Below are 16395 nucleotides of genomic sequence, written 5' to 3' on the forward strand. Positions count from 1 at the left end.
AAGTTGGTGGGGCAGGACGAGCAGTAACCATCAAACTTAGTTATAAACGCACGGAGTGATGTTGGGAGGCGGGAGGCGGTTGTATCACTTTCTTGGCGGTGAATCCTCCCTCCGTCCACAATTCAGACCTGCTGAATAAAAAAACACCTTCACTCAAGTGCCGGTGCTACTTGCTATCACTATCTAACCATGTAGAGCAGCACCGGCCAGCTTGTGGATGGATGACTCGTTGGATTATCCTTGAGTCATCCCTATGGCGTAATAAACATTTATGGATTCATTCTACTTTCCCCCCAAGCGACTGGCGTGACTCCCTGCTCAACTAAAGCCTGGTGGACCAGGCACCTGGAGAGCAATATCGTCATGGAGGAGACGAGTGGCTGTCGTAGTGGCTATGCCCTTTGGGGTCCAAGGCCCTGGCTCTTCGCCGTAAACCATGCCCTGCCAATTGCTCCACCTAATCCCAGCGCCTCTTACAATCTACCACTGAGGCCGGAATCTAAACAACTTTCTCACCCAAATCACCACGGCCTCAATGGGATGTTCGGTCTCCCCAACAACCGCCTCTGCCAGTTTCTCAAAAGCCCTATGCTGCTCTGGAGTGCGAAGAAGTTGACGTAAATTGTATGGACCGGGCTCAACCATCATGACTAGGCGATCCCCTCGGACGTGCATGTCGGAGAGCTTTGTAGTCGGGAACGAGAATACCACCCCTGTATTTTCGATGTTTCGTTTGCGCATCGGCACGGCTTTGATGACCTCGCGGTCCATGTGGCTCAACTCTTCTAAGAAATGCAGTAGTTTCCACTCGTCGTATGCGAGAGTGGAGAAATGATAGATCGTGCCGTCTACTGTGCTTCCGTAGAATTGGTGCCGATCTCGTTGCTCGGGGCGCGAGCTCTTTCGGAGCCGAATGCAATCAACATCGAGCGGCAGGTTCACTCTGAACATGGGCGCCGGCGGGCTTGATTCCTGGTTGAAGTCGGAGAATGCCATGAGGTGAGTGCCTTCGTTGTCAAAAGCCGAGAACATTGCACAGCTTTCCCCAAAAGTAATAACGGCCTTGAGGTTTCTCGCTGTACTGTCAGACTTGTGCTCCACCAATTCTGCATTCCGTTCGACAAGGACGATCAGAGAGTGGTGAGATGTGGCGACAAAGATGGTCGATCCTTGACACGAGATTGAAGTGGCTGGAGATGGTAGCTCGTACTTTGACAGTGTCTTCCATTTTCTCACCGTCAGGTCTAGATTGTGCAGAATGACCTCGTTCCCGGCAGCAATCAGCAGTGAGGATCTGCCATACGCACAGATGGCCTTGACGCTGCCCTTGACGCTTCGATACAAAACCCGCTGATGAGGGGCCGCGTGACCCTTCTTGATATTCTTTGCATTGACCGCGATAACACGGCCACTTGCTTGGTCGGCATTGCGGCCATGTCGCTCCAGGGCCATCACGATCCACAGTGCCTTCTCCTTGGACTGATCGTCCTGCTCCAACTCCCACTCGATCAGCGCGGTCACGTGCAAATTGGTCTCTTCGACGATGGAGATCGATGTCCTATCGTCTGATTCTTTCCAGTCAGGGTCGATGATGCGCAGATTGACTTGAACCGATTCTTCAATTTGGGGGAGATCGACAGTCGGAGGGTCCTTAGGATCTGGAGCCTGGTTTTCTGCCATGTCCGGGTAAGGCCGTTGTAGCAGCCTTGGAACACCTTTCGTCCTCTCAGTGGCGACCACCAGCTTTTTCAAATAATTCGAATAGAGCATTCGTTGCGGTATGCCGTTCATGGGAAGCTGAGTGATAATGGTTTGCTCCTGAGCGACTAGAGATGCAAAGAACAACTCCTCTCTCGTGGCACAGACAATGAGGCCACCGGGCTCCCCGAATGGAGGCGTCAATTTGGAAACGCGATAAACCGCATTGACTTCGGGTAGCAGTTCTCCAGGCTATCTGGTGTTAGAAGATGAATCAGTTTCCAGAACGGGACGAACTTACCGCCGTTAAGTTGGCCAGACACAAGGCACTCAGCGCATAATCAACTGCTGCACTATTCTGATACAGCGTAACCCGATATAACCGAGAGTCACAAAGCACGAGTGCTGATGGGGTTGCGATATTGTCGCTACTCGTCCCTTCTTTGGAGATTTGCACCGTGGTTTGTCCTAGGTGGTAGAAATCGTCGCATCGGATACCTGGTGATCGATCAGAAATGAGAAGAGATTCCAGAGTGATCGTTACGTACTTAACTTGTCGTTGCGATCGGTCCTGATCTCCAAGCACATCAAAATGCCATTTCGAAGTCCACACAGAAGCATCGTGAGGCGGGAATCAGGATGGCCGAGCGCCGCTAGAGTTGCAATGGATGCAATTTCGATGTTCGAACATAATTCGCCGACTTCCTGTTCGAATGCCAGCTCCAGTGTCAAATCTGGCATGACTAAATATGCTAGTAACTTTGCATTGGTCGTTCCTAGGATGACGACTCGAGTGCCGTTCACGTCTACGCAACAAACGCTAATAGGCCATTCCGGCAACGTGGCAGGACGGGGTGCTGGATCGATACGCAACGCTTGCTCCGCCGTGGCTACAAATGAAACCAGCCCAACCTCGAAGCCCTCAGAAACTTGTCTGGCAATGGCGACGACATCGTATCGCTCAAAAATGTCAGCCTGTAGACAATCGAGAGCCTTGTGTCCGCAACTCTTGATCTCAGTACCAACACCTTGAGTCATGATGTAGATGCCTTTTGTTGTCACCTGCACAATGTAGTTATTGTCGATCGGTGCTGCAACGAGAGTTGGGTTGTCGAGATCAAACCCGGGAAGACTGTCAGAATCCATCATATCGAGTTCTTGTGTCTCCAGGTCAAACGTGACTCCATTCGTGGTGGTTGGGTGTGACGTGAGGAGCAACAGGCTCTTTTTCCAGGAGATCTCGAGTGTCCAGATGCGCAGAATGTCGAAAGCGTCGGGGAAAGGCATCGTCCAACCCAGTTGCGCTTCCATGCCATGGCGAATCTCAGATATGTGCGCGCGGTCTTCGCTTTTGCCTCCACAGAGATATAGCCGATCAGATCCTTCGAGTCGAGTCGGTGCTGCGACAACGGTATCACTTTCGTGAGGGCCGATGATCATGTCGTGGACCGGTGCGAGGTTGAAGATACTCTGCGTCTTCTCCGGGACACCTCGAGCAGACACATGGAATACGCCTCCCTCGGTCATGTCTCCACCAGCAATGATGATATCGCCTCCTTTGCCGGGTGGGCCAGCAAGCATACAAAAAGCCGTGTCGACATGAATCCCCAAATGGCCAACCGTACTGTTCATGTTGAATTTCGTACTTGAGGATTTCTCGATCTGGAAGTATTGGAGTAGTCCATCCTCTCGTACAATGACCAGGTCGTCGCGTTTCTGCAAGTATTGATTGTGTCGTCTGGGTTTGGCCCACTGCACCCACTTGAGTGGGCCGGCAGTTTTGCTCGTGAAGCGGCAGTTGATACGTTTGAACTCCATGGAATGGACGTTCTCATAGTAGCTGATACCCGTTTCCATGACGGCGACGAAAGAGTACGGGCGAGTTGATGAAATCAGCATCAACGGGAAACGGTCTTCCTTCAATGGACGACCACTGCAACTCATCGGTCTGATCGTCTGAAGAGATGACCGGGTATCCCACTTGTACAGTAACAGGTTAGTTTCCACGCCTGAATCCACCAACAGAATCAGAAGGACCTTTGTGACGTCGGAATCCGAGCTTCGAAGGAACGCCATTTTGAGGATGGTACCATCGAGCTGAATGAACCGTTGCTATGATGGTCAGTCAACGAAGCTTCTAGGATGCCGCGCACTCACCTCTGTCCAGGGCAAGAATGAAGATTGCTTTTGTGGATCCCAGTGGTCTGCCTGAGACTTGATGTCGGCCACTGTGTGAAGTTTGAATATGGCAATATATCCGCTGGACGACGCTATCGCCAGGGCGCGGGAGCTGGGCAAAGTTCAGTGAGAGAGTCTTTCTATCTGGCATTTCCCACCTACTCATGATCGACCGCCATGTGGCGACATTGTCTCATGGGGAGATTCATCCCACGGAGTAAGGATTTCTTTGCAAACACGAATCTTGCATCACCCGATGAGTCTTCTTTAGCGTAAACATAGATCAACTCATTGCTAGATGTGCTCAGGACCAGAAGTTGAGGCGGGTGGGAGTCTTCGATCGGCCGTCCATGTATGCTATACTGTTCCTGGTCCCGCTCCTGCTTGAGAATGGCATCGATGATGGGCACAACCTCTAGCTTTGCTGAGATGACCTGTGCGGCGAGGATCTGAGTGCCAAAGTCTAGTTTCGCGGTTGCGTCTGCCAACTGACCGCTGTCCAGAAATTCACGAAGCTGGACAAACGTCTCACCAACAAAGACCACGTCGTTCTTAGTGGAGGATCTAATTCGAGCCGGGAGGACCCATCTGATCGTTGAGCTGGAGCTGAACGTCCTTGAAAGAATGCCTGTGTAGTGGTGGGGTAGAGAGGGAGTTGAATCCATTGAGGGCATGCTGGAGACGCCAGAGATACGGACGATGCCGGCGTCGTAAGACTTTAACAAATGGGACAACAACAGAGTCGGCAGAGATGGAGATGGAGAGGAGCAGAGCTCAATGCAAGGCGTCTTATGAGGTCAGGAATATGACAGGGCCGGGGCGCGTGCGCCGATGGCCTGGGTATCGCAAAACGGTGCTGCACCGGCACTCAACTCACCAGAGCGGAATGTTTCATCAGAAAGAATACAGGCTGGATAGAGTCTCCATGAACTGTACACTTTTCGAGATGATTGGGCTCAAAAACGGTCACGGTCGCTCACAACAGCAGGTTGCAGCTCAAGCACGAGGGGCAATCGCCATGCGCGCATCCAAATCCAATGGTGTCCTCCATAGATTCAACACCCCTGCCCTTCTCACGATGCAGCCTTGAACCGGGGGGGGCTCAAATTTGGAAATCAGTGGTTGTGTAAAGTGTCAACGTACAAGAATTAAGAACCAAGAACCAGCGGATCAATGATGCAGTGGAATTGACAATACAGAGTGCTGACAAAGGCCGGGGACTCGAGATGGCAAACCTTCTGGCACGGAGACCAAGTCCGATTAGGAATCTCCGCCAGACATCAATCCACGGGGGCCTTGGTCTCCCCACATACCCCTTGTCACAACATTGACAATATGACAGACTTTGCCCGGAATACAGCCAACTGAGGCAGTACTGGCTGACTGATTCAAAAGGCCAGCCTGGAAGTCGTGAGTTCAAAAAGCGGATAGATTGGCACGGACGACCCCCCAGCCTGGTTTTGTGCTACGACCTGTCACCTTTATCCAAACCATCCCCAGGCGACCCCATTGACACCTGCCGTGTGACAATCCTCGTTCTTTGTCGTTGGATTTGAATTCCAACTCCAGGAGCGGTACGTGTTTGCAATCATTCAGCTGTTGGTGGGTGTCTGGTACCGCCTACCGACCTAAGCCATCATCACCGTATGCAGAAGGTCCAGATCCAACGGAGATAGGAGGGATCGTGGACCCTGCCATGGCGCTCCTGCTTGAAGACAAGTCCATGCACGACTCTTCTGAGCCAAGTGTCATGCAAACGCCACCTCATGGCACACAGCAGAAGCTCAAATCCATCGAAGAGGCTTGTGAACGGTCAGATTTTGAGGCGCTGGTCGAGCTAGCAACCTCGACCGGTGGTCTCCTGACCGATGAATTACGTCGAAAAGCGTGTGCGTATCTGGCCCTGTTCACTCTTGGAACGCCATTGACTGTCGAAAAGGGCCGATATTATTGGGTTGCATGCATAGGAATCGAGACGAAAACCCGCTACAGGGAACATCTCGCAAGACTTGGGAGAACCTACCCCGGCATCCCGACGAGGATCAAGTCCAACTTGACGTTGACCGAGCGTTTGTCTACTATCCAAGAGGTTTGGAGTGTCTTCCCGCCGAATGGTGCTACCACCCGCTAAATGCTGTTAGATCAGTCTGAACAGGCCCTCGAGGAGAAGAAAGCACAGCTGTCGGACTTGATTATTTCAACTCTGAGAAAGCATCCTCTACTTTCCTACTTTCAAAGTTACCACGATGTCGTACAGGTTCTTCTACTTGTTTTGGGACAGAACAGCGCAGCCCAGGCTGTCTCACGAATGTCTCTTTTTCGTCTCCGCGACTACATGCTACCAACACTCGTCCCTGCAAGAAAGCATTTCGAGCTGGTCTCGGCCGTCGTGAGTATCGCCGATCCGGAGCTGGCTAATCACATCTCACAGGCTGAGAACAGCTTTGCCCTTTCAGCGACCCATTCCTTGTTTGCCCATGACATCCAGGACTACCGAGAAATTGCACGGTTGTACGATTTTCTCCTAGCACATGAACCGGTCATGAGCATTTATCTCTTTGCCACCATCACCATCTCTCGTCGCTCAGAACTACTCGAACTGGAACCTGGTGAATCAGACATACTGACCTATATGATCGCCAAATTACCGCAAAATCTTGATATTGACACTCTGGCCGCGGACTCGGTGAAACTGTTCCGAAGTCATCCGCCAGAGAGTTTACGTGGGCTTCTCTGGTGGCGTCTATCGTCTTACAGTGTGCTCAAAACATCTCGAGACATCAAACGGCCTCAAAGTCTGGAAGAGGCCGAGATCTTAGGCCATAAACAAATACGACAATTGCGGTCGGAAGAACTCATGAGAAAGCGGGCAAAACAGTTACTCAAGTACCGGAGACCCTTGACGTCGTTGACCGCCGCTCTGTTTATTGTTGTCGTTTCGCTGTATCTTCGTAGAACGGGGCAGGACCAGTATCTCCAATCATTATTTGGTTCGGCAGCTCGGTTGCTGTCAAGCTCAGGTTGAGCCGCCAGCACACATTTGTTGGGAAAGGATGTTCATGAGTTCCACGGGACATGACAGATTTCTTGGGAAATAGAGCGCTCCGGAGTCTCGTGTGCAGGTTCAGGATCGGAAAAGCGAAACAAGCTACAGCAGCTGTTGGCCATCATCCATCTACAATGGTAGATGATAAAGCATTAGCGCAGTAGAGGTGACTGCGCGACGGGCAAGTCATAGATGGTATCGATAGCTACGGCGTATTCTTTCGTTATTTTCAACCCGGGTGGGCATTATGCCCCTTGGAAATTGTAATGACACACGCTCTCGGTAACTGTCATACAGTGCCATTGGCAGGCGCGACAGTCAGGTATACGTGTTTGGAGAACCTCACGAATCCACGAATTGTTCACCTCGTCCCCTTCTACAGTATCTCCCTCTTTCCCACGTCCCAGCAATCTCGTAAACATGGCGAACAGGGGGTATGATGTTGTCGTCGACATCGACACAGAGGTGAGTCCACCTGCTTTGAACCTCCAGGGTCAGAGTACTGATGCGGGATAAATTGTAGGGCGATCTAGGCCACACAGACCTACAAGACGACGACCTCGAGTTCCATTCCTCCAGTGAGCTCTACCTTCAGCCATCTCGATTCAATCTAACATGATTCGCAGACTTCGACACACGGCCTTCGAACCGCAAGGTCCCAGCAGATTCAACACCATTCCTGTCCAACAGCAGCACGAATCCCGCAAACCTGCCCAATGACCCCTCGGCCGTGCCATCCAAGCACATGCTCTGGTCTCTATCATTCTACGCTCAGTTCTTCGACGTCGACACTTCCACCGTGCTACACCGGTGCCGCACCGCACTGTTGCCGTTCATCCCCAACACCCCTCCATTTCTCGATACCTTGGACGGAAACCCGGACCTGTACGGGCCCTTCTGGATTGCCACGACCGTGGTGGTGATTTTGTTCCTCACCGGGACAATCAGTCACAAGCTGGCCTCAGAGGGAAAGAAACATTTTGAATATGACTTTAAGCTGCTGTCTGGTGCAGCGGGTTTGATCTACGGGTACACTCTGTTTGTCCCCCTAGGCCTGTGGGGGGCATTGCGCTGGTTCGGTGCACAGTCTTTAGAGCTGGTCGAGTGCTGGGCACTCTATGGCTACAGCAACCTCTTCTGGATCGCCGTGGCATTGGTGTCATGGTCGCCTTTGAATGGTCTGAACTACGCGTTGGTCGGGCTGGGCTATGCCGTCAGCGTATTCTTCCTGGTCAAGAACTTGTTTCCCGTGATCAGCGCCACAGAGAAGAAGATCAGCCAGGTTTTGTTGGTGGCCGTTGTGCTGTTGCACGCCGGGTTGGCAATCGCGATCAAGATCTTGTTCTTCAGTCACAAGAGTCCGGCCGCCAAGGGGGACTGAGGCAGTTTTCATTGATACTCAAGGGTAAATATACGGGAATGATAGCCTACCCGGGGTTAATATGGCTATGTGGGCACGTACTTCTTGGTTTTATCACCAATTGTTCGGGACGAGAGAATGACATGAAAACAGGTCGGTCCGGTGCCTCTGGATTCAGCATGGGCAAAGACCTTCTGGCAAATTCATTCAGGCGCACATGGAAATCATGCGGATGTAAACAGCAGTCATGAGTCATGGATCGAGCAATTTTGAGCAGACGATTGACTTTGATCTAGTAAATGCAGCTGATGTTCCCATTTTCCATTAACCGGATCCATCGCCACCATTTCATTCTCGTTCACTCAATCAGCACTCGTCATTTCCTTTCCATGCTGCTCGAAAATAAAAACGACCAGTACCTCATGTGGTTGCGTGTGTGAAACTCCGACCATACATGACCTGACCGCCGAATGCTCTGCACCTCCCGCGCTCACCAACTCTGCTCCTCCCGTGATCTCGCACAACCACTACTTGATCTTCTTCTTGGGTCGGAGCTGGTTGGTGTGACCGCACTTCTTCTTTCGGCAGTTGGTGGCTCGGGGTGGGAGGCGGGCGTAGCACTTTCGGCAGATCATCTTGTCGCAGTTGTATTTGGAGGCCAGCGCCTTGAGCGAGGGCTCGATGATGCCACCCCGCAGGCGGAGCACCAGGTGCAGGGTTGATTCCTATAACATATTTGACTGTCAATTCTCCAAATTCAGGGTCAAAATTATTTCTCGGTTCCTGGCACTTTCTTTCCGTTCGGACTCCTGTTTCATGTCTCTTTCTCATACTCGCTGTTCTCTTCCCTCTCTCCTTGCCTGTGGACGTGGATTTGGAAAAGGGTGATAGCGTACCTTTTGGATGTTGTAGTCGCTGAGTGTGCGGCCATCCTCGAGCTGCTTGCCAGCGAAGATCAATCGCTGCTGGTCGGGCGGGATGCCTTCCTTGTCCTGGATCTTGGACTTGACATTGTCAATCGTGTCAGACGACTCCACCTCGAGGGTGATAGTCTTGCCCGTGAGGGTCTTTACGAAGCTGTTAAACCGCGAAGATTTGTGTCAGCCTTGATTCTTCATGTTCATGGTACGTCTCCCTCAATCCGCGTGGCGAATTTTCGAATTTTCGATCGTTCGTGGTTTCGGAAAGGGCATGGTGAAATTCGGGCGGATGAAAAGGGACTTACATCTGCACTAAAATAGTTGTCAGTATACTCAGCGCATTCATCAATCTCAGCGATATGGAGAACTTACTCTTGACAGTATCTTCAGGGTGCTGTGGTTGTTCGGATCGATCAAAAGATGTGGTGGGGGTGAGAAGAACGATACTTACAAGAGATTTGTGTGGCAGTCGGAAATGCCAAGATCACGTGAGACAGTTGACTCATCCCAAGTGGCAAGTTAGACGAGGCGAGGCTGCACTGCAGCCTGGCGGGATTTGGTTACGGCGACACGACGATGATGATGACGATGGAATCATTCTTGAATATCTTTAGAAGACGAAGAGTTTCTTCTTTTTACCCCTGTTAGAGGAGAATATATCGCTGGAAGGACCATTTTAAGGGCAGCCTTTTGGGTAAGTCGTGGCTTCTTCGCTATCCTAGTTCATTTCAATTCGCAGCTTATAAGCATGGCTTCGACTAAAGGACTTTTCGAGGTCTCAATCCTGCAGCCGCTCTCTAGATAACTTCACAGGGTGGTGCCTATCAGACTAGAAAGCTACGTGCTTGATGGGCCCCCGAAAAGCCAGAAAAGGTGTGGGAAGAAGGACGCTTTAAGAGGAGGATTGATAATTGGTGTCCCTTCTTCTTTTTGCGAGCAATTGGACCCTCAGAGCCCTGTCCTTGATTATAAAAGCATTGTGATCCAACACGGGAGTAACCTATGTGTGATGATAATGTTGGTGTTATGTATGTATGTACATCGCCCATCTGTTCACATCTCATGCACAACTGAACCTCCCAGGCTAATGAGCGACGCCACCAATCGGCTACGACCACTAAAAAAGCTTGCCGTGTTCAAGCGATCCACTATTTTCTCTAGCATCCGTGACGTTGCGGATCCCGTCGATGTCTTGGTCAGCTTTGCTTCGTTGAAAGGGCAATCTGGATTGCCAACATCCTCCACAAAGGTGAGAACTAGAATACTTGGATGAACGCACATGATGCTGTGCTGTGTGCGCATCTTCGCAGCAGCCGTACGCCCGGTGATCCTTCCGATAGATCACCGACAATGAATTCCGAATGGCTTGAAGATGGAAGTATAAAAAGCAGTGCAAGCTCCAAGCCCCGAGCTGCTTCCTGCTGACTACCCACCACTACCTGGATGACGCAGGATTCATCGTCGAGAAAACCTCTCATCTTTCACAAACTCCAAACATGCCTCAAACGCCCAAGTCACACCCAGGCTTGGTCCTAGGGGCCGCCAACATGGGCTCAGCGAGCGATCCCATGTGCAAGACCACGACGCCCGAGGCGGCGGCGGAGCTTCTAACGATACTGCAGTCCTATGGCTACGACACGGTGGACACGGCACGACGCTACCCACCGTTCGCACAGGGGACGAGCGAGGAACTCCTTGGCTCGGCGCTCGCGATACTTTCGAAGAGGAACAACACGCCGGCAAACCCACCCAACATCAAGATCGACACCAAAGTCCTCTCGAACCCCGGCGACCACACCATCCCACGGATAACCTCCAGCATCAGGGCCTCGCTCTCCGCGCTCCAGCTCCCCAAAGTCCATACCATCTACGCCCACGCACCGGACCGCTCCACGCCCTTCACCTCCGCAGCCTCCGCCTTCCACACCGCCGTCACGACCCACGGCCAGGCCGCACGGTGGGGCATCAGCAACTACACGCTGTCGGAAGTGCAAACCCTGCTCCAGATCTGCGACGAGAACAACTGGACCCGCCCCTCCGTCTACCAGGGGCAATACAGCGCGGTAGCCCGCCAGAGCGAAGCCCTCCTCATCCAGTATCTGCACTCGCAGGACATCTCCTTCTACGCCTTCGCGCCCGGCGCCGCGGGGATCTTCGGGTCCGCGTCACGACTGCAGCTGCAGAACGCCGCGGGGGATGCGATGCGGGCGGCGTACGGTGTGGATGCGGTGCGGCGTGCGGCGGAGAGGGTCAAGGCGGTCGCGGCGGAGAAGGGCATCAAGAGTGCGCACGAGGTCGCGGTACGGTGGGTGGTGTGGCATAGCATGTTGGATGCAGCGTACGGGGACAAGGTCATTGTTGGGGCAGGGAGTGTGCAACAGTTGAGGGAGACGTTGGACGGGGTGGAGAGGGGCCCATTGGAGCCGGATGTCGTCGAGGTTGTGGAGCGCGTTTGGGCTGAGATTGAGATTGAGAGGGAGAATCCGGGGGTGTAAGAATAGATAGCTGGCATGAACAAGGGTCAGAAAAAGCACTGTGTGCCAGCCGTTGAACAAAAGTTCCGACGGTGACTGGGACGAAACCATGATGGCCAATCGACAGATTCAATTGAATTATTCTATATCCCTGTGTGGGTACAATATAACAAAGCCCGAGTGAGGACTTGCCCCCCTTTTCTCACCATAAACCTACTTCTGAGGCCGACCAAGAAGCCTACTTGATTTAATCAACAGGCTCCTCCTCCAGTAACAACTGGAAGCTAAACGGCTCAAAGGGAACACCTTCGCCAACGAAATGTTTACTCATCGCCTCGACCCAGTGGAGACGGAGCGAGTGCAACATGGCGCTGGTACCTTCCATAACACAAAGTACAGCAATGGTGAGCACAAACCAGAAGAAGAACGTGACGACGATCATGACGACTTGCATGCCACCGGACGAGCCGAATGCATTGCCCAAAGTCATGCTCCATAGCACGACCGAGAGCTGTTGATGGGCCAGGGACAGCGCCCAGAGTCGGAGATATGACGCTGTGTGCGAGACGCAGTTAAGGCAAAATTCGATAGTATCTAGGAGGATCGTTAGTACTGTGCCGGTCATCTATTACGAAAATTGTTAACTTACGAATGGTTTGGTGGATCATGACCTCGGAGAACTCGAACTCTTCATGCTCGTCAGCCCCTCCGATATTCTCCGTGATCATAGCCCCTTCGTCATTGTCCTGGCTCGGCCGGCCGTTCATGTGGTGCTCATCGTTCTCGTCGTCATCAAGAGCATGAGTCACTCGACTGGTGTCGCCGATACCACGATAACCCTGTGCGGTGGTCTTGCTGTGTTGCCACCTCAAATACAGTGGTTTCAACAAGAGCAAGATTGGCACATTGATTACTGCGATCAGTACCAGGAACACTTGCAGACCGGCCTGTCCACTGTAAAGTTGCTCTTCAGGTGCAACGTTTCCTGGAGACAAGAACATCTGAATCAACATGTTGAGGAGAGAAGGTGGGTTTCGACCCTCCGCAGGCCAGTCAATCGACCATTTGTAGAGGATACAGAAACTGAGGTAGCCGAAGATGCTCTGGAAGAAGATCATTCCAGGAACAAAGTTACCCCATACGTCAATGGGTGACTTGAAGTGTCTGGCGTTGATGTAGGAAAATATCAAGGCATAGGTCATGTGTGCCCAACCCATGAGAATGGAAAGTTTCATCTTCAAACTATTGCTAAAGAGCAAATCGTTTTCAGATCCATGCCATGCCCAATCCAATCCAAATGGGTATCGGTAGCTGCCTTTGAGATGGCCCGTCACCTCTGGTCGTCCTTCCTCGGGGAACTCCCATGCCGAAGCAAATGGAGTGAACCCCTTGGAGAAGACATCATTGTAAATGAGACCAGTGTACATGGAGAAGATACCCATCATCAACATGATATATCGACCGTAAAAAGCCATGGCGAAGAGTTCATCCTGCTTGGACCGTGCCAGTGGCTTTTCCCAGTAGATCATCGCAGCGGCAGCCATCATCATCAATGTTCCATGGCCAAAGTCACCGAACATGACGGCGAAGAGGAACGGGAAAGTGATGATTGTGTAGAGACCAGGGTTGACTTCCTGGTATTTGGCGGTACCATAGGCGTTAATGATGGTCTGGAAGCCCTCGGTGAATTTATTGGTTTTATTGTAGGTAGGAGGGGTCTTGTTGGTCTTGATTTGGTTGACGATGGTCGGGATTGACAAGCCTGCGCGGTCGTTGACATCTTGCAGAGTTGCTCTGATCTGAGGAAGGGAGCTGGTTGGCACCCAGGCTTCCGCAATCAGGGTCTTTCGCGCCTGGTCGTAGGAGAAGAAGTTCAGCGCGTTGTATACGGCCTTTTCTTTCTTGATCACAATCAACCATGCCGCCAGAGATCGTGCAATCGCATTCAATTCCGCATCGAGAGTGTTCTTGGTGTTTCGGAGAACGCTTGCGAGGTCGGAGAGACGGGTATTGACTTCATGAATTTGATCTCGACGAAGGTCGCTGTTCTCGTCGACATTGTACAGGTCTGCACCGAGAGACTCGGAGATCTTTCTGATTTTTGCGATGATTTCCTTGCCATGGGCGAAGATGACAAAGACATTCTTCCGAGTCTCCTCATTGGTCTCAGGATTGATGATAGGTTCAGGGATCTCGGACTGATTCATGTATAGATTGCCGCGGAGCGTTCTCCACAAGATGCGTTCAAATGCAGCGAGACGCTCACGAGGGATGACACCGGAGACGAAACCGATGTTCATGACGGCGAAGCTCTGCTGTTGGCCGGTGGCATCGCCATTAACTCTGCCTTCCTCGGCTTCGGTATTACGCAGCAAAGGAGCATCATCGTCATCGACGCTGTTGCGGATATCATCAGTCTGCCCGTGTGCACGATCGAAGAAACCGCCCGCCTCTTTCAGCACCCATCGCCACTCGGTCAACTCGACTTCGCGCTTCTTCAAGGTCTCGTAGCTCTCGTTGAGATTGCTGACGCGATGCTCCAAAGCCTCGGCCCGTTCAGCGAGCTCATCGATTTCACTGGCCTGTGGCGCGGCGAGCATGTTCTCATCAAAGTCCCAGTGGCTCCTCATGGCAATGCCAGATTTCTCCATCTGCGCCTTGAAGTATTTGAGTTGGCGTTCGACATTGTCCAGACGGCGGATTTCCTTGGTGAATGTCCGTTGGAAGGCCGAGGTTTCGGAATTGAGATCTCGGAATTGGACGAGGCCGATTTCTCCTAGGGCAGAGACGACTTCGCGGCCGATTTCGTTGGAGATGTAGAGCTGCGTCAGGGACATGCTCGCCGAGCGAAAAAGAGTGTCTTGTTGGGCCATGCTGGGCGGTGGAGAGGGAATGAAGGGGCCACCCAGGCCGTGTAACGAAGAACGTGAGGATTAGGAAAACAATACAGAGCTTTGAAAGCCCCTTGATTGTGGGAATGAAGGTGTTGTTGAAAGGTGGAGGCCTGCTGCGGCCGTCACGATGATTGCATCAAGGAAGCTAGTCGTGAAAGTACGGAGGAGCATGGCTCTGATGAAACGCAAAGCCGCTTTAATATTTTACCGAGCCAAGACTGACTTGATCGTGCTGGTACAGCGAGTGGCAAGCCCAGCCAACTGAAGGCGTTGGTCGAGGAGACTGGCTCTGCATCGACAGTTATACTTAATATTGTGTTGCTATTGACTCGTGACACGTTACACAGATTGCAATTGCTGAAACTCATCAGGCTCTTCCACGAGAACCCGCATCCCAACTTCAATGACTCCGCCCACCTCGACCGTGCTCATGACCCCAGCTTTGCGCTCCACAATCTTACGCTCCTCATCTCGAACAATGAACTTTTCCTGTAACCCCGACCGAAACTTTTGAATCTGTGGGCAAGGATTGCGTAGTCCCGTAAGCACAACAACAGGGTGTGATGTCTCGGCGATCGTGGTATCCTCCACTGTAGTCGTCGCCTGCGGCAGGAAATGAAGCTTTGTGCCCGTTGGTCTTTCCAACAACCGTAGACCTCGAGTTGTCACGTTCTCGCCCAAGTCTCCAGGTTTTACATCGAACTGCTCAAGTATTTCCAGATCTATCAAGTGCACCTGTCGTAGATTCTTAGGTGGTGGGCGGATGTGTAGACGTGAGCGATGTTGGACTGTTTTGCCGCAATGGCAGTCTCCTTCAACACCTAGATCAGGAAGTAGATTAAGAGACGAAGACAGTGTCTTGGAGAACACATGGTCAGTGGACAGTGAGAGAGAAATAACAGACATTCCTGTGATTTCAGGTCTGTCAGTTTTGGAAGGAGGAGCACAAAGATCGCTGGTGGCGAGTATTGATGATGGTGAAGAACAGAGGAAGATATAATAGTTCGCTGTGACTCAGAACGGGCGAGTGCAGCACTCATTCCACGTTCCATTTGTAAAAAATGTGCACACTGCTCGGATTGTCTGAAAATAAATACGCTTCCATATGATTGGCTTCGATCTGAAGCGAACTTGTTAGTGCACGAAATGAACCAGACAAGGGACGGCTTCACGACATCGAGAACTTGATAAGTTCAGCAATATTGTACAATGACCCCCCAGCCCAATTTGGCCGATTCGAATGATCTACTCTGTGCTCCAATAAACGTGAACGCCAAAGATGAAGCCATCAACTGCTGAAGCTTCCTAGCATCATATTTCAACAGAGGGCACATCCTCTGTGTAGGCACCTAGCATGTCCTGTAATGCATGCTGTTGTCCCTTCCGAGCTTGACGTGCTGATTCTCGTCAACAACGTACCATAATACTTGGCCCGACTTCTAGACGGGCGGTGTCCTCCAAGCCTCCAAGACGATGAGCTCTCAAGAAGGCAGTCAATTTCCTCACCATCACCGAAGACTCTCCACTTCCACCTCCACTTCCACTTTGCTCGCTGCTTATGAGTCTCCCCCAACTGATCATGTGTAAAGTTATACATGGAATGAATGGCGAAGCCGCCGCTCTAACCCCATAATCGTTAACCCTACCGAAAGAAATAATCTTTTGAACGCCCACGCTATGCCGTTCAAGCGCAGTAACCCTGGACAGCATCTCAAGTGTAGAAAGATCAAGCAAAATAACTCTTCCATAAGACGCCGGACAGATCTTCAATCTGTTCTGGTTGGAAAGCCTGAGAAGTGGTTAGCAAGACAGATTGAAAAATTGA

The 16395-nt window shown here is 51.7% G+C and overlaps 7 protein-coding genes across 7 annotated transcripts; 3 read left to right on the forward strand and 4 right to left on the reverse strand.

The window, feature by feature from the left end:
* Positions 1-480: 480 nt before the first annotated feature.
* Positions 481-4550, reverse strand: A1O9_05456 (uncharacterized protein; the record flags this gene model as incomplete). Its single annotated transcript, XM_013404675.1, has 5 exons — positions 481-1950; positions 2000-2196; positions 2247-3810; positions 3856-3988; positions 4039-4550. The coding sequence occupies 5 exons, from the start codon at positions 4548-4550 to the stop codon at positions 481-483; spliced, it is 3876 nt and encodes a 1291-aa protein (XP_013260129.1).
* A 1022-nt stretch (positions 4551-5572) lies between these two features.
* Positions 5573-6901, forward strand: A1O9_05457 (uncharacterized protein; the record flags this gene model as incomplete). The annotated part of the gene is made up of 2 exons (XM_013404676.1): positions 5573-5990; positions 6018-6901. 2 exons carry the CDS (start codon positions 5573-5575, stop codon positions 6899-6901), a joined length of 1302 nt encoding a protein of 433 aa, XP_013260130.1.
* A 441-nt stretch (positions 6902-7342) lies between these two features.
* A1O9_05458 (uncharacterized protein) lies at positions 7343-8303 on the forward strand (the record flags this gene model as incomplete). Its single annotated transcript, XM_013404677.1, has 3 exons — positions 7343-7387; positions 7446-7500; positions 7549-8303. The coding sequence occupies 3 exons, from the start codon at positions 7343-7345 to the stop codon at positions 8301-8303; spliced, it is 855 nt and encodes a 284-aa protein (XP_013260131.1).
* A 506-nt stretch (positions 8304-8809) lies between these two features.
* A1O9_05459 (large subunit ribosomal protein L40e) lies at positions 8810-10504 on the reverse strand (the record flags this gene model as incomplete). Its single annotated transcript, XM_013404678.1, has 3 exons — positions 8810-9007; positions 9179-9359; positions 10260-10504. 3 exons carry the CDS (start codon positions 10502-10504, stop codon positions 8810-8812), a joined length of 624 nt encoding a protein of 207 aa, XP_013260132.1.
* A 194-nt stretch (positions 10505-10698) lies between these two features.
* A1O9_05460 (uncharacterized protein) lies at positions 10699-11697 on the forward strand (the record flags this gene model as incomplete). Its single annotated transcript, XM_013404679.1, has 1 exon — positions 10699-11697. One exon carries the CDS (start codon positions 10699-10701, stop codon positions 11695-11697), a length of 999 nt encoding a protein of 332 aa, XP_013260133.1.
* A 226-nt stretch (positions 11698-11923) lies between these two features.
* A1O9_05461 (V-type proton ATPase subunit A) lies at positions 11924-14549 on the reverse strand (the record flags this gene model as incomplete). The annotated part of the gene is made up of 2 exons (XM_013404680.1): positions 11924-12270; positions 12326-14549. 2 exons carry the CDS (start codon positions 14547-14549, stop codon positions 11924-11926), a joined length of 2571 nt encoding a protein of 856 aa, XP_013260134.1.
* Positions 14550-14909: 360 nt separating this feature from the next.
* On the reverse strand, positions 14910-15476 carry A1O9_05462 (uncharacterized protein; the record flags this gene model as incomplete). The annotated part of the gene is made up of 1 exon (XM_013404681.1): positions 14910-15476. One exon carries the CDS (start codon positions 15474-15476, stop codon positions 14910-14912), a length of 567 nt encoding a protein of 188 aa, XP_013260135.1.
* Positions 15477-16395: the final 919 nt, after the last annotated feature.

This window comes from Exophiala aquamarina (genome assembly GCF_000709125.1).
Source record: "Exophiala aquamarina CBS 119918 chromosome Unknown aczIA-supercont1.4, whole genome shotgun sequence".
Lineage (NCBI taxonomy): Eukaryota > Fungi > Ascomycota > Eurotiomycetes > Chaetothyriales > Herpotrichiellaceae > Exophiala > Exophiala aquamarina.